General features: G+C 42.7%; 1 protein-coding gene across 1 annotated transcript; it reads right to left on the bottom strand.

Annotated features, from left to right (window-relative positions):
• Nucleotides 1-4,028: 4,028 nt before the first annotated feature.
• LOC145414996 (roundabout homolog 1-like) lies at nucleotides 4,029-14,813 on the bottom strand. The gene is given in 5 exon segments (XM_080284417.1): nucleotides 4,029-5,041; nucleotides 5,949-6,258; nucleotides 8,888-10,104; nucleotides 11,253-11,831; nucleotides 14,810-14,813. Coding segments are annotated over 5 exon segments (3,123 nt in total).
• Nucleotides 14,814-15,440: the final 627 nt, after the last annotated feature.

Below are 15,440 nucleotides of genomic sequence, written 5' to 3'. Positions count from 1 at the left end.
TCAGCTTAGCAGTATTAGCCTAAAAAATTAGGTAAATAAATAACTGAGAAGCAACTACTCCGTTCCCATGATTGTAGCTACATCAGATACGACTCTCCCCCATTAATATCCCATGCTTCCATTCATATGCAATCTCACACGCAGATATATTTGAGGTGCGTGGTTTTATTATATAAAATAGTCTGCTCTCTCTCTCTCTCTCTCTCTCCTTCTTCCAACGTCTCTCCCTTTTATCCCCCCCTCACACATACACACACACACATACACACACATGTCCTGTCCTATGGGACAGTTTAGATTGGGTAAGGTTAAGCCAGGTTGGGTTGGGTTTTGCTGGGTTGAGTTGGGCTGGGTTTGATTTGGTAGGGCTTGGTTCATTTGGCAGGACTGGAGTGGATTTGGCTGGGAGTGGTTGGCTTGGATTTGGTGGGATTGGGTGGAATGGGCTATTTTCAGGTTAGTTATATTTGGTTGGCTTAGGTTGGACTGGATTGGGGATGGCTTAGATTAGGCTAGGGTAGGTCATTATGCACTGTTCGTTGTAAACTACGAGGACGCCATGCACACATATGACGCAGGCTCGAAGGCAACACTTTACATAAAGCAGGGCGTGATTTCTGGCGGAACTGCTAGAAGTATATATATATATATATATATATATATATATATATATATATATATATATATATATATATATATATATATATATATATATATATATATATATATACATATATATATATATATATATATATATATATATATATATATATATATATATATATATATATATATATATATATGTCACATTGTTTGTTTGACTGGCTGTTTGTTTGTCCTTCAATCACGCCCAGACCAAGGGCCAGAGACCCCCAGACCCTAATATCTGCTGAGTCAAGGTGATCCAAGAATGGTCAAAATTCAGGTCTGGGTCATTTTAGGTCACCTGCAAAGTGTTCATCTTTTTGGCCACGGCCACGCCGGGTACCCCTGCAGCCCAATTTTTTGCATGGAGACTCAGGTGACCTCCAGCTCGGACATAGGCTATGTGACGTTGACCTCCAAGACAATTTGAGGTCACTGGTCGGAAGTTATTTGAGGTCATTGCAAATACACGCTCGAAAGACTGGACCCAGCAGCCCAATTTTTGGCATGGAGACTCACGTGACCTCCAGTTCGGACACAGACTGTGAGGTTGACCTCCAAAGTCATTTGAGGTTACCGGTAATACACTTTCAAACGACTGGACTCAGCAGCCCAATTTTTGGCATGAGATACATGAGCTCTAGTTTAGACACAGGCTATGTGAGGTTGGCCTCCGAGGTCATTTGAGGTCACCGGTTGGAGGGAATTTGAGGTCATGGATAAGACTAAACAAGTTTGCACAAATACTGTGCGTCAGTCTGCAAAAAGTGAAATAGGAAGTTTCTGGACCTCTTATAATCCCTCTTCAAAAGCATAAAAGGTACATGGTCTTTCTGGAGTAAAAAGAAAGACTGAACTAGAATAGTTAGGATCAGTGTTCTTAGTTTTGGCCTGGTAAAACTGGGTACCCCTGCTAGTGTGTGTATATATATATATATATATATATATATATATATATATATATATATATATATATATATATATATATATATATGTATGTGTGTGTGTGTGTGTGTTTCAGTTAACCTTCTCCGTGTTATGGAAACAATTAGATACTATTTACTTGATTCCAGAATCAACGAATTTGCTCCAAAGCAGCATATTCAAACAGTCGAGTCATTCAGAGTAATAACAATAGGATATAGGAGTAAGCAACATCCAGAACTTTTCATCATATTTTATTACAAAAATAAACTTGAATATAAAATACGTAGAGACGACTAGTTACACCTATGACGGCGGTAGGAGGGGGGTATTTGGTACTATTATAGTAGTGGCGAGGAGAGTAGGGACAGAAAGTGAGGGAGCAGAGGACATACAACAAGGAGGGAGGAGGGATATATAATGAGGAAGACGAAAATGAAGAATGAAGTGAGAAGAACAAGGTGAAGAAGAGAGGGGAGAAGAGGGTGAGGAAGAGAAGGGGTAGAGAGTGAGGGAGGAAGGAGGGAGAGCGATTAGTAGGACGGCCGAGAGATGGAAAGAAAGGGTGAGAAAAGAAAGTAGAGCTGTGCAAGATGAGAGAGAAGGTGAAGGTAGGAAGGGAGTATTGATGAATACGTTAATGCAGGGAGAGGGTAAAGCTGGGCGAGGGAAAGGAGGAAGTATTGGGTTAGTGCAAGGTAAGGCAGGGGAGTACTGTAGGAAGAAGTGAGTGTTAATGGCTGAACATTAATAATGTGTAATGTAATGGAAAGGGGAGGGAAGGAGACGTGTACAGAGACGGAAAAGAGACCGAAAGGCAGGGTGAGTTACGAAAATGGGAAGGGAGGAATGTAGGGTAAAGGAATGGATATAGTGCAAATGAAGGAGAGGAAATTAAAGGGCAGGGTGAGGGAGGAGAAAGTGAATGGGGTAGTGTAGGTTGAAGGATAAGGGATAAGGCAGGGTGAAGGAGGTAGTGTGTGCCTTGTATTTTGAGTGGCTTTGAAGATTTTGTAACAACTCTTTCTTTTGTCATGTATTATTCACATTACACCACATCACCCAGTGTATTACAAACACCAACGCAATGTTAAAAAGACGCAGCTAACATGTAACTGAATATTAGCAAAGGGAAAGTGAAACACTAAGAATGAAATGCTATTAAATCTTCTACGCCAGCCAGAATACCGCATTAAGTCCTGTCCTGAGTAGCTGTACTATCAGTATGGTGTGGATGGGATATTGACACTGGAATGGGGTAAATTTACAACAACGATGTGGCTGAGAATAGCATTACAATGTTGTGGTTGAACTATTAGTCTGAAAATATTGATGGGGTGGTTGGGGATAATACTATTTTGTGTGGCTGGGAGTTTTACTAAAATGTGAGGTTAGGAGTATTATTAACCTGTGACTGGGAATAATATTCGGATGCGTCTGGAAATAATACTAGGATATGTCTGGGAATATTACCAAATTCCCTAAAAATATTACTAAAAAGTGCATCTGAGGGCATTACAAGGGTTTAAAGGTGAAGAAGAATATCCCTAGAGTGTAACTGGAATCTTTGCTATAGGGTGTGGTTGGGGTTTTTACTAAGGATAGTTCACAGTATTACTGGGTGAGGTTGGTAATATCACGAGAGTATGGTTGAGGAGATAAATTATAAAAATAAACTATCACTCTGCAGTTATTAATACACAGTATAACAAGAACAGCCACGAACATCTTTCGTTCACTTATTAAAGAGTTTTCTCTCAGCACCTGGTAGATACAAACACACAGTAAGTGCACATTTTACTCTACTACCCACAAACAAGTAGCAAAAAATGTAGCGTTCACCGTTTGACTGATATGCAGTGCGCACTAGTTCTACCACCATACACACAGTACTGCATACTCGAATGCTCACTATACACAACAGATCACACTGTTTTATATACAGATCACTTTACAAGTTTTTTATATAAGTACATGTACACGACTGTCACTGCCAGTATCAAAATGATCACCTTCGACGACGGTACCTAAGTACAGTAGATAGATTGTAGTTTTAGAGTGCTGTTATTCAAATGCTAGAACTGTGTGTGTGTGTGTGTGTGTGTGTGTGTGTGTGTGTGTGTGTGTGTGTGTGTGTGTGTGTGTGTGTGTGTGTGTGTGTTTGTGTGTGTATGCGCGTGTGTGTGTGTGTATGCGTGTGTGTGTGTGTGGGTGAAGGTACAAAATCTTCCACCAGAACTAGACCCTCTTTTGATATGACTAAGTACACTGAGCCGAAACTGTTGCACACTCACATCAGTTTCAACATGTGGGTATATTTTTTTCCTTATATTCATTGCACTGTTGTCACTGCTATGAATGTACAGGTTTAGCCAAAACTTGTATATTCACACCAATATCAGTATGGCGTATAGTTCTTCCGTAACAACAAATAAGTTGTCGATTTATCGCTGGTACTGCTAGTGTGTGTTGTTATGTGGTGGTTGGCCAGGGTGAGCAATGTGGCAGTCAACTGGCACTTTATTATCACCACATCGCTGCAGTTTCCTGAAGGTGAGGAATCTGTCGGAGGGGACGACCTGTGCATACGACTCATACGTGTGCTCCGAGGTGGCATCACGGGGCCTGCCGTAGTGCTCCGCCCCGCCCATATTATCATACTGGGAGGCTCTGGAGCACGTTCCGGGTGGCGTCCCTTGATGCTCTGGTTCCCTCATGCCAAGATCCGGCGGTGGAGAGGCTGACGAAGGAGGCAGGATGGCAGCCCAGTTGACCTGCACTCCAGCAGACTGGTCATTTGGGTGGCAGCAGGACGTGTATGGTGGTAATGGGGCCAGTAGGGCAGTGGTGGCGTACGGTTCAGTAGTGTGGTTGGGCAGCAACACCCTTGGCTCTGTGCACTCATTAACCAGCTGATCCGGCTTGAGGAGTCGTGAGGAGGATAAGCTGGAATCCTTATCACTGTCAGACGGCTGCCATACCTCGTGGTCACTGTACATATTGATGGAAGGGTCCTGGTACAGTGGAGGTGCGTGAGGAGAGCTGGCTGGTGGTATCTTGTGCCGTACCCTCCACAAGTACCACACCGCACCAAGCACCAGCAACAGCACCAACGGAATCAGTAGGTATGCCAACCATACTGACTGTGGCGGGGCGTACAACACCTCTCCTGCCGCCACCACCCTGCCCAACCCCTGTCCCTCCACCACTACAGGGGCGCTGAAAGGTCCTGCTCCAGCACCTGTCAGCGCCGCCACACGCACGGTATATATGTGTCCAGGCAGTAAATCACGAGTTTCCAGGTAGGGTGTACCAACTGTCTCAGTAACCTGACTACCATTGTGGCTGAGTGTGACCATGTACCCTTTCACCTCCCCCTGCGCCTCCTCAGTACTAACTCCCGACCACTCGATCAGTACTGAACCCTCCTCTTGCCTCGTTACTCGCACCTCACCTGGCGCAGTCAGTGGCACTGGAACGACGGGAGAGAACATTTTATAATATGGTTTGGTTGTAACAATATATCTCTAAGTGCTATCTGTTTTTTTTCTTTCTTTCCCCATCAGTTTATCTATCTGTCCATATCAGTCTGTTTATATATTTGTCTACTTGTTCATCATACATATCTGCTTATATATCAGATTAACTGTTTCTGTACATATGATGCTCATAGAACCAGGGACACATAGTATACTCTTAGACCTGTAAATTCCAACACGGGCACTGACTTTGCGATGGTTGTCGTAAACTGTAAAATATAGTATACTAATTTGCATACCTTGTCATCAAAGAAACTTCAACACTGTTTCTTATAAAACTAGCCTCGAACAATATTACTAATTATTGTTATCATACAGTACCTAACGCACCCGACATGTCTCTGATATACTACGTACTGGCTTATTTTGTAGTCTTTGAAGTCTACATCTAACCACGCAAATTCAATAAGTCTCTCCTAAACCGAATTCAGTCTTCAAATGGTAGTCATCACCATCATCGTGATTTTTCTTCTACTTGCTGATAGAGTCAGGGAAGATCCAGAAACAAGAAGATGGGCAGTAAGAAACTGGTAACAATAAAAAGAACATCATAGTGAAAAATTTGTTTTTCCTATAACATCGAAACTGAAAGAAGTATAGGGTCAGATTAGGCTACACTTGGCACTGGAAGCATTGTAACTGTCAGCACATTTTCTTTGCAATTTACAGTGTATATTACCCCAATTATTCTCATAAATGTAATTTGCATAAATTTTGTATCGACACTATTTACCTTAGAAATGTACAAGATGATTAAAAGGTACAATATGCAAAACAGATTGCTAAGGAAGAGGTGCCATGAAGTCCTCTATGCTAGCAAGAATATGGCCCAAAACTTACCGTCCTCGGGCATGGTGAGGTGGTATGAGTTGGATGGTGTGCCCTCGATGTTGTGCCAGAAGGGTACAATGAAAAAGGTGTAGGGCGTGTTGGGGTGAAGGCTGTGGACGTGATAGGTGGACGAGGTGCCCAGGATGGAAGCCACCTCTACACTGCCTCCCTTCGCCATCCAGTACACCAACACCCCCTCAACCCAGTCCTCCACTGGCTCCAGGAAGCTCCAGCTCAGCATAACACTGTCTCCTGCTGTGGCCGTAGCCTTGGTTAAAGTTACCAGGGAACGCGACAGGCGACGCTGGACCTGATGCACCTGGGGGAGGCACAGGGTGGTTCTCATATAACACAGGCCAGTTCTTATGTACTGCAGGGACGCCTCAGTCAATATGACCAGTGTGTACAACATATAATTTTCCACCTTCTATAACCCTTTCCATGCTTTATAGTGCCCCTTTGTTGTCCTGTGACAAGAAGGTTGATAAGTATATTAATGAGGCAGCCAAATTATCTTACAAATTATTTATAGGTGGAGACTGAGCCATCCCAACCACACGGACGACCGAAGAGCTAATTTTCTGGGCTCCCTGGATTTATAAAGGGTCCTAGCCAGTTTTTACATATAAACAAGTTTCCGTAAGATGCGTATTATTTGTGGTATTACTGTAATGCCACAAATTTAGTATTCATGTATGCATTTAGAGGTACTGTAATTTCTAAGTTAGATAGGGTGTAATCTGAATACTAGTCTATAAATTCCTATCCTAAGTAGTAGTTCATATGTTAATGATTGATGTAGGGTTAACTTTATTTTTATATGTATGCATCTCTGTATCTATGCATTGGGTGATGTAATTGTGAATGTTGAGCTATGGGGATTCCTCCGTCTGGTCGAGTAATGAATAACATATGCGAGCAGTCTTTCTCCTTGTTGTGCGTCGTTGTTGGGCGCCAAGTTTAAACCTTAAACAGAGTAATGATGGGTATACAATTCTCTCCATATCCTAGTTGTGAAATGCTTACTAATGAAGCTGCTAGAACCCAAATATGTAAGATTAACAGTCAAAAAGGCCTAAATAATGTCATTTGTGAGGATTTAATAGTCCCGCTTGCCTTAGCCGTCACTAGATGGCATAAGCTGCCCCAAATTCAAGGCGGGATAGTGGTAAATTCAGTATTTAAATTAAGTAAGGATTGAATCTCAAATTTTCCCCAATCCAATCAAAAGTCCTAACGTCATGTGTACACTACTAAATAAATAGTGAAGAGAATTAAAACCCACCATTTTGCAAAAACACCACCTCATTTGATCTAGTGGTGGCGTCTTTGGCGTGCCCGGGGAGGCTCACTCGCTGCTCAAACATCGTGTATAATGGACTCTGGTTCAGGTGAACTGTCCACATTTTTCCTTTCCCCCCCCTTTTTCCTTGTTTAATCCTTACTTGGCGTGAACCATATGAAGTAATATTGTTAAAAGCTTAATGTAGACTCGCTGCTCAAACATCGTGTGTAATGGACGTTGGTTCAGTCCCCAGACACCGGCGACGTCAGAGTGTGCACAAGGCCTTCTTGTGGTATTGCCCATAGACTCTTACATACACACTTACACTACCCATGAATTATTTTAGAAACCGAATGTAGTTGAAATGGTATTATTGATCTATCAAGTGAACTTCTTTTTTTTTTTGTAGATAAGGAATAGAAATTTGATAAGTGATGTGATTATGTAACGGAAAGGCGAAATTCAAATTCATTAACCGTTTTCTTTCTCTTATATTAATATGTTAGAAAATTTGGAGCGTGGAAGGGAACTTAGTGGTTGTGAGCAATAATGTGATTTTTGAGTTGTTCCTTGAGGCTACACAAGCCCGAGTGATTATGTATTCTTGGTGATTATGCGATTTCGAGTTGTTCCTCGAGGCTAAACAAGCCCGAGTGATTATGTATTATTAGTGATTATGCCTTAATGATGATTATGAACTAATAACAATTATAAATTGATAGTGTTTGTGAATGATAGTGAATTGCATGACGAGGTTATACTACGCGGACGAAATAGAACACGAGTGATTATTGTTATTGGTTCGAGGCTATGCCAGCCCGAAAAGATAACCCAAGCTTGTAAAAATGTCCCTGTCTTGAGGCTATTGTCGAGCCCAAGGATAACCGACAAAAAAAGAGTGAGGTATGATGACCTCAGAAATTGCTTGAATGTTCCAAATTGTTTTGCCTGGTGACAATGTTGTAGGAATGATCACCCAAACCATGGTTTTAATGTACAACCCTTTTTCATATGACTAAAGGTCATGTAATTAAAAATGTCTTTTGAAAACCAGTATAGAATTATTAGAGTAAAGTATATGTCATTTTTTTTTTGTATACCCAGTCACGGGAATTATGTCCTCTCATGCCTAACTCACTCCCCTTCCAATTCAAGATTCCTTCACTTTGGGAACGACGACCACACGTGGTACTGACTTGATCTCGACTCGGCCAAAAAACTACAAACGCTACCAAAACTATCTTAAACAATTATCCTTTACCATACCAAATAAAAACACCACCCCCTCCCCCTTTTGTTTTACTGAAGTGAATTTTCTATTAATCAAGGAGGGGAGACTAAGTCGAGTACCATTTGTATTATCAATGGGTAAGTTGACCAGTACCAACAACCAGTAAGATTATAAATCCTAACATTACACTGATGGAACAATAACAAGCGGGAAAAGATCGCAAAACCTGTCGTTACACTGGTGTCAACCGGTGGGATAAAATATCTGACATTACACTGGTGTCAACCGGTGGGATAAAAAAACCTGGTATTACATTACTGTCACTAATATCTGCTTGTACTAAAGTGGCTGGTGCTTGTATAAGCGAAGACATTCCTTTATAGGAGCAATCTTATACACAACAAAACGTAGACCAGTTTATAAATACAGTACCTGGTGTGCAGTGAGGGTGGGGTGTGGCTTGGCTCTGGTGGTGACAGGATCAGACCAAGGGCTTGGGAATGACGCCCCTTGACTGTTGACAGCACGCACCAGGAAAGTGTAGGTGTGACCTGGCGACAGGTAACTGACCACACATGATTCTTGTGTGATGACAGCATCAGCCATCCGCCACTCGGTCCATCCCTGGCGCCAGTACTCCACAACGTACCACTGGTGGTCAGCCTTGCTGCCCTGGGAGTTGGGCAGCCAGCTTAGCTGCACTGCAGTTTGGTTCCAACCCTGAATGCGGGGCTTGCTGGGTGGTGGTGGCAGTACTGGTGACTCCATTGGCGTTGTGTCCTCCACAACGTTAAGCACTGCCTCCTGCTGTATACTGCCTGTTGTTGCCGTTACATGACAGCTGTATATGCCTGCATCGTCAAGTCGCACGTCTTTGATGATGAGGGCACCATTCTTTGGCAGAGAGGTCCGAGGCTGGTGAGAGTGCTGGCTCAGCTGACGGGATGGTAGGTGTGCAGAGGGCCGGTACCACCATGTGACACTTGCTGCTGCTGCCTCACTCACCACCTCACATGAGAACTTGGCCACTCCTCCAGGGGCCACTGTCAGGTCCTTGGGTCCCACACCCACTACTGGTGGAGGCAGTGCTGTTACCACCACAACTTCTGCTCGCCCACTCACCCCTCCACCACTGTTAATGCCCCAACAATAGCAGGTACCAGTGTCCCACGGTGCTGGCTGGTGCAACAGGAGAGTGCTGCCATCATCTGACACAGAGGCGTGGCTGCTGCTGTGACCAGGGGGCAGAACAGCCGTCCTGTCCAGAGTGGAGAGGCGCTAGAGCACGAGGGGTTGAGGTTTGCCTTCCACATGGCATTGCAACTGTGCCTCATTGCCATGAATCACTTGCAGGTGCTGAGGTCGCTGGGTCAGCACTGGTGCACCTATCACAGTGAGTGTAGCTCTGGCAGTGGCCACACCTGCCTCGCTCACCGCCTCACACACATACACACCTGAGTCTGCAACCGTCACTCCCTGCAGAACTAATTGCTGGTCCTCAATAGTGGCTCTTCCCAGCAGCATCCCTTCATCCATCCGCCTCCAAGTAACTGTCGGGGAGGGAGAGCCTCTCGCCCGGCAACCCAACTTCACGCTAGCACCTGACGCCACTGATGTGTTGGATGGCTGCTCCTCAAACCACGGGGGTGCTGGGAGAATTAACAGTATAATGGTAGAATAATTGAGTATTGAAATTATTATACTATCGGGTCAATAATGGTAATGCAGCATGGATAATGGTAAATCAGTAACTAGGCGAAGAAGGTGGACAGTTTCTTGCAAAATTAGGTTTTCTGTTATCTGTTTTTATCAGTTGGACAAAAAGACCACAGCTTCAGCCTGCAGTTCACCGGGTTCACGTACAGCTGAGTCTGGAGCCACAACAACAGCAACCTAACAAATCATTTCTGCATTTAACACCTACAGCAACCTAACAAATCATTTCTGCATTTAACACCTATGTATTGTAACTACGTTGGTATTAAACACACAAGGCATGATAATAGCATGGTGCTGGAGAGTACTGGAGTGAGACACCTTCACGTGGTGGCACTGGTATGACTGGGCAAACCTGCTGTCTGGTTGTAGAAACGTCCCTCACTTCCATCTCTTTTCCTAAAAGGAAGATGGTGGATTGCAAGACAATGACAATAAGGGTGCAGCCCACTGGGTTCACGTATAGATGAGCCTGGAGTTGCAACTACTGTACTACCACTACTAATACTACTACAACTACTACTACTGCTACTACTATTACTACTACTACAGCTGTCATAGTTATATGGTAGAGAAAATTTTGGAGTAATAGATCAAACCAATCAGTAAAAAAAAAAAAAGAAGAAAAAAAAAAAAGAAATATTAGTCATGATAATAGGGTCCATAGGCAATCACAAACACGACCAACCATCAACTAATAAAAACCCATGATGTAGTCTGTATTTTGTTCTTGCAACTACTAAATGATCTTATACAACTTTAGAATGACATTTTTTTATCGACGGAATTAATGCAGGCTATACCTAACCGCACCAGCTAGAAAAGTCTCCCCAAAGCTTAATAAAATAGCCCGCACACCAAGAAAATGAATGTTTTCTTTTGGAAACTGTTCACTGACTGATGGTGGCGGGGTAAGTTGGAGAAGCCGCACGGGAGCCAGCAGCATTGCAGGCACAACATACAGTATTTTACAAACGGTTTTGAAGTATGACATAACTATTTTTTGTTGCCCTAATCGAGCGCATATTACCACATAATAAAGGTGGAAAAGTAACAATCAACACATGAACAAATAACTTACTCATGACAGTGAGGTGAGATGGCGGTGCCTGACGGGCGCCAGCAACGTTGTGGGCACGACATATGTACTGGGCTGAATCCTGCTGGATGGCCTGGGTAATTATCAGGTCACCATCCTGGCTGACACTGACGCGGCTGGAGTTAGTGACCTGGTGTCCGTCCCTGAGCCAGGTCACCTCAGGTGGTGGAGTGCCCTTGGGAGGCCGGCAGGGCAATGTGATGGATTCCCCTACTAGCACTTTTATAGAGGAGTCAGCCTGCTGCTGGAAGTCATGGGCCAGTGTGGCCACAATGAGTGTGGCATTTTTTGAACGTGTGGCGCCATAGCTGTTTGAGGCCACACACCAATATGTTCCTGCATCACTGTCCCCCCTGGTGGACGTGACCCGCAGGAAGAACAGTGACCCTGAGGGCAGAAGCACCCGGTGTGAACGTTGATCCTCTGATGACGTGACCACTTCCTCCCCATCCCGGAACCATCGGATTCTGGAAATGCCCGAGGCGGCACAGTTCAGAGTGGCGGGGTCGTTGCGCCGCGCCACCACATTTCCCGGGTGTTCCTTGATCACTGGAGGTGCACCTGTACAGGAGATGTCATCATCATCATTATTATTTTCATCATTTCCATTTTCTGCCTATGGACGGGATAAGGTCTGGCCTAGAAACTTAGGAAAGTGAATACCGTACATGACATTGTTAGGGAAATTGATTTACCACCATGAGACACTAGTATATGGCCTCTATAAAATGAAACATTGTGTTCACTGCCCACTTAAGGTCCGCAGTTAATATTTTTTAACTTTTGTAGCGGAACTGGGGAGTGCAAATAGTCCATAGTAGCCCTGATACGAAAAAAACAATAGTGCCTTCCAACATTCTGGATATAAGGTAACTGCCGAATGCCTGTTATCCATGCTTCCTACTTCTTATAAGAGCCACTTGCCACTGAAAATGTGGCAACGATAGCATTGAAGACGGCTTTCTCCGTCCATCAAAACAGAGAAAGCATTCTCATAGCACTTTTCTTTAAGCTGGCAGAAATCCCTAACTCTTTTCAGCTCATCTAATGGTCAAGCCCGTGCCAGCCAGTCATACTGAAGGGTAAATTTGTCTAGTACCCAAGGACGCTCATTCCTACCTTATAACTAGCTTTCTTCAAATTCTATGCAACTTCGACTTACAATTGAAGCAGTGAGATCGGTCCAGTTCCGTCAAGTGAAAACAAACAGACTAGTGGAACACCACAACCTCCGGTCCTGAATATACCTTTGTTGAGATGGCGTGTCTTTCCAGTGTGTTGTTAAAACCTTCAGTCCGAGGACAATTATATTCAACTTGGGAAGAAAATCTCATATTCAACAGGTTAATGAAGGCTGTCTCTAACCTCTTTATTTATAAAAATTTCTCCTAAGGGGACTAAAATGGTTGAGCTAAAAAAAAAAAAAAAAAAAAAGCATCACCAGATTACCGATGTTACTGTTACAATTTAGAGCTGGTCTTCACTTAAACATCCACTGTCCTATGTTTGTAAAAATTCGTCATTGGGAAAGTCTCTCCTGTTATCCCTGCCTCGCACCATCCTCCCCCACTATCCCCAAATTCCTTGATTCCAATTTCTTTAACTCCGTCCCCTCCCGTATCTGTAAAATCACTCGTGTCAGCCCGCTTTCACTTATTTCTGCTTAACCATCCATAAAATTCCTTATGTCAGTCTTCTTTTATTCCATCGTGTCCTACCACTCCTATAATCTTTGTTATGGCAGCCCTCTTTCATCTTAAATCTCTTCCCTTGGCTCTTACTCATTACATCCACATCCCTAAATTCATTTATACTGGCCCTCTTCCATTCCAAAATCTCACACATTGCGCCTCACTCTCTTTATCCCCACTGATCATCATCATCATATCATCATCATCACCACTTACTGTTGACCTCATTTTCCCACCTAACGATAGGATGAGGTAGGGTCCATGGAACAAGAAAATATCTAGTAGGCTGAAAACTAACAGAAATTTGACCAGTTAAATGGATCACACTCGTATTCACTTATCATTGAAGCCACCGGAAACCTGACTCCACCCTACAGGTATAAACATTCACATTCATGTGCTTCACATTACAGTAGCTATCCCTTCTAAAAACCTTCTTTCAGTCTAAAATCTTTCACAGAACCATTTACTTAGTCCATCAGCATCCCTAAAATCCCTTACATAACCTTCCTTCACTTCAGAATCTCTCGCCTTATCTTTGACTTGCTTTGTTCTGTCTCACCAAAGTAAGTTACTTTTACCCATAGCCCACCCACTCCATCTTGTCCAGCTTCCTCACAACTCTCTCTTCTGTTACTCCTCCCCTTTGACTTTATATATATATATATATATATATATATATATATATATATATATATACACCCCCATCCCCCTCCACACACACACACACACACACACACACACACACACACACACACACACACACACACACATCAAGTTACCTATGTACTCCTCCCCTCATTCCTTCCCTCATCCGCCAAACTCCACCCCCACCCTCACCTCATTTTAGTCTTTCCTCTTTTCCCTCTGTTCTTTTTCGAACCGGTCAAATCCACTGAACTAAGTTGATTTTCCCCTGCTCAACGTTCATCAAGCATTAGCCCACAGCTGGGGACCTGGATGTAAATTCGATTGCTGCGTTTCATATTCTAGGTGACGACTGCCACTCAACATAACCTTATCTGCCAAAATGACCCTTCTATTAATCCTAAGTAGTCTTCATCTTCTTCCCCTTTTCCCTCTACTCTTCACTATAAACATTGGGTCATTTCGTATGTACAGTGCATCCACAAAGATAAATGCAATAAAATTTGTGAAGATGGGTTGCTTTGTGAGATGGAGCAAGGATTCGGAAGGTGTGAATGATATATGAATGACGAATGAGCCAATTTCACTAGGTGATCTTTTTTATATTTCTCTTAGTCTCTGGATCTCATCTCGCCCCTGCTTTTAGGGAGGAATTAAGGATGGTCTTATGGATTTAGTACTACATATACCGATATACCGGACATTACCTAAACAGTTAGTAGCTGCTGGGGAGAGATGCCTTCATGTTGTGGCATCAACATAATCTGACGGCACCACTGCCTCAGTACCGTATACAAATGTCCATTAACTCCCTCTATGTCCCCTCAAAAGGAAGACGGTGAATTGCAAGATGAGAGTAATGTCATTCTGCAGTCCACTGGGTTCACATTCAGATGACCCAAGGGACAGCACCAACACCACCACCACCACCAACAACAAAATAATTATTTACCTGTCCACTGTCTCGTTATAAGTACTGCAATTTTTTAAATGAAATAAACAAAGTTAAACAACACTTGTTAATTAGTTTACTTGTCCTCGACACAGAAAAAATAAATAAATAAATAAAGACCAAAATACTTGTTATTGCAATGCATGTGCTGGATACACCATCAGAGTGAAAGGATTAAACTCAGTAATATCATCTGAAGTAAATAGGAATTAAACCAGACAGGGGACATTTTAGATAGCCGCACTCACCCATCCGTATCCTACACCTGATCGCATCCATGAAAGTTACTGATTTCCACCTATGAGAATATTTTTTTTTTTTTTTTTTTTAGATAACTTATAAACCGCTGATCAAACTGCCAAGTATACAGACCTCGTCCACGACCAGACAAAACTTCTAGGGCCAAGAAATGCCTCATTTGTGTTTTAGTACCGTATTTCCTGTACGGATGAGCAATTGAAAATTGTTGAAAAGTTGGGTGTCCGAAATATCGTAATGACATTGATAAAGGTTCTTCAAATATTATCCATACAAAACAATTTTTTCACAGGATTTCCTTCCAAGTTCATGTATCTATAATTTTGAAGTAAACTGAGGTTGAAATTCATGATTTTTGGACATTTTTGGACCAATTACCGTGAACAGTGGGTCAAGGTAACTGAAACTGGGTCAGTATAAGAAAATCATGGTGCTGTACATTCTCAACAAGTATGATGGAAGTTGGAGACGAAAGGTAATGGAATAATAATAACAATAATAATAATAATAATTATTATTATTATTATTATTATTATTATTATTATAATGATAATAATGACGGAAACAAAGACCTTCACCTATGGTAGAAGGTGGAGATCATTAATAAGTAGAAAACTCTAG

Source organism: Coenobita brevimanus, chromosome 13, assembly GCF_032717465.1.
Source record: "Coenobita brevimanus isolate Jiangsu-jjx chromosome 13, ASM3271746v2, whole genome shotgun sequence".
Lineage (NCBI taxonomy): Eukaryota > Metazoa > Arthropoda > Malacostraca > Decapoda > Coenobitidae > Coenobita > Coenobita brevimanus.
This window is presented reverse-complemented; position numbering and strand designations above follow the sequence as displayed.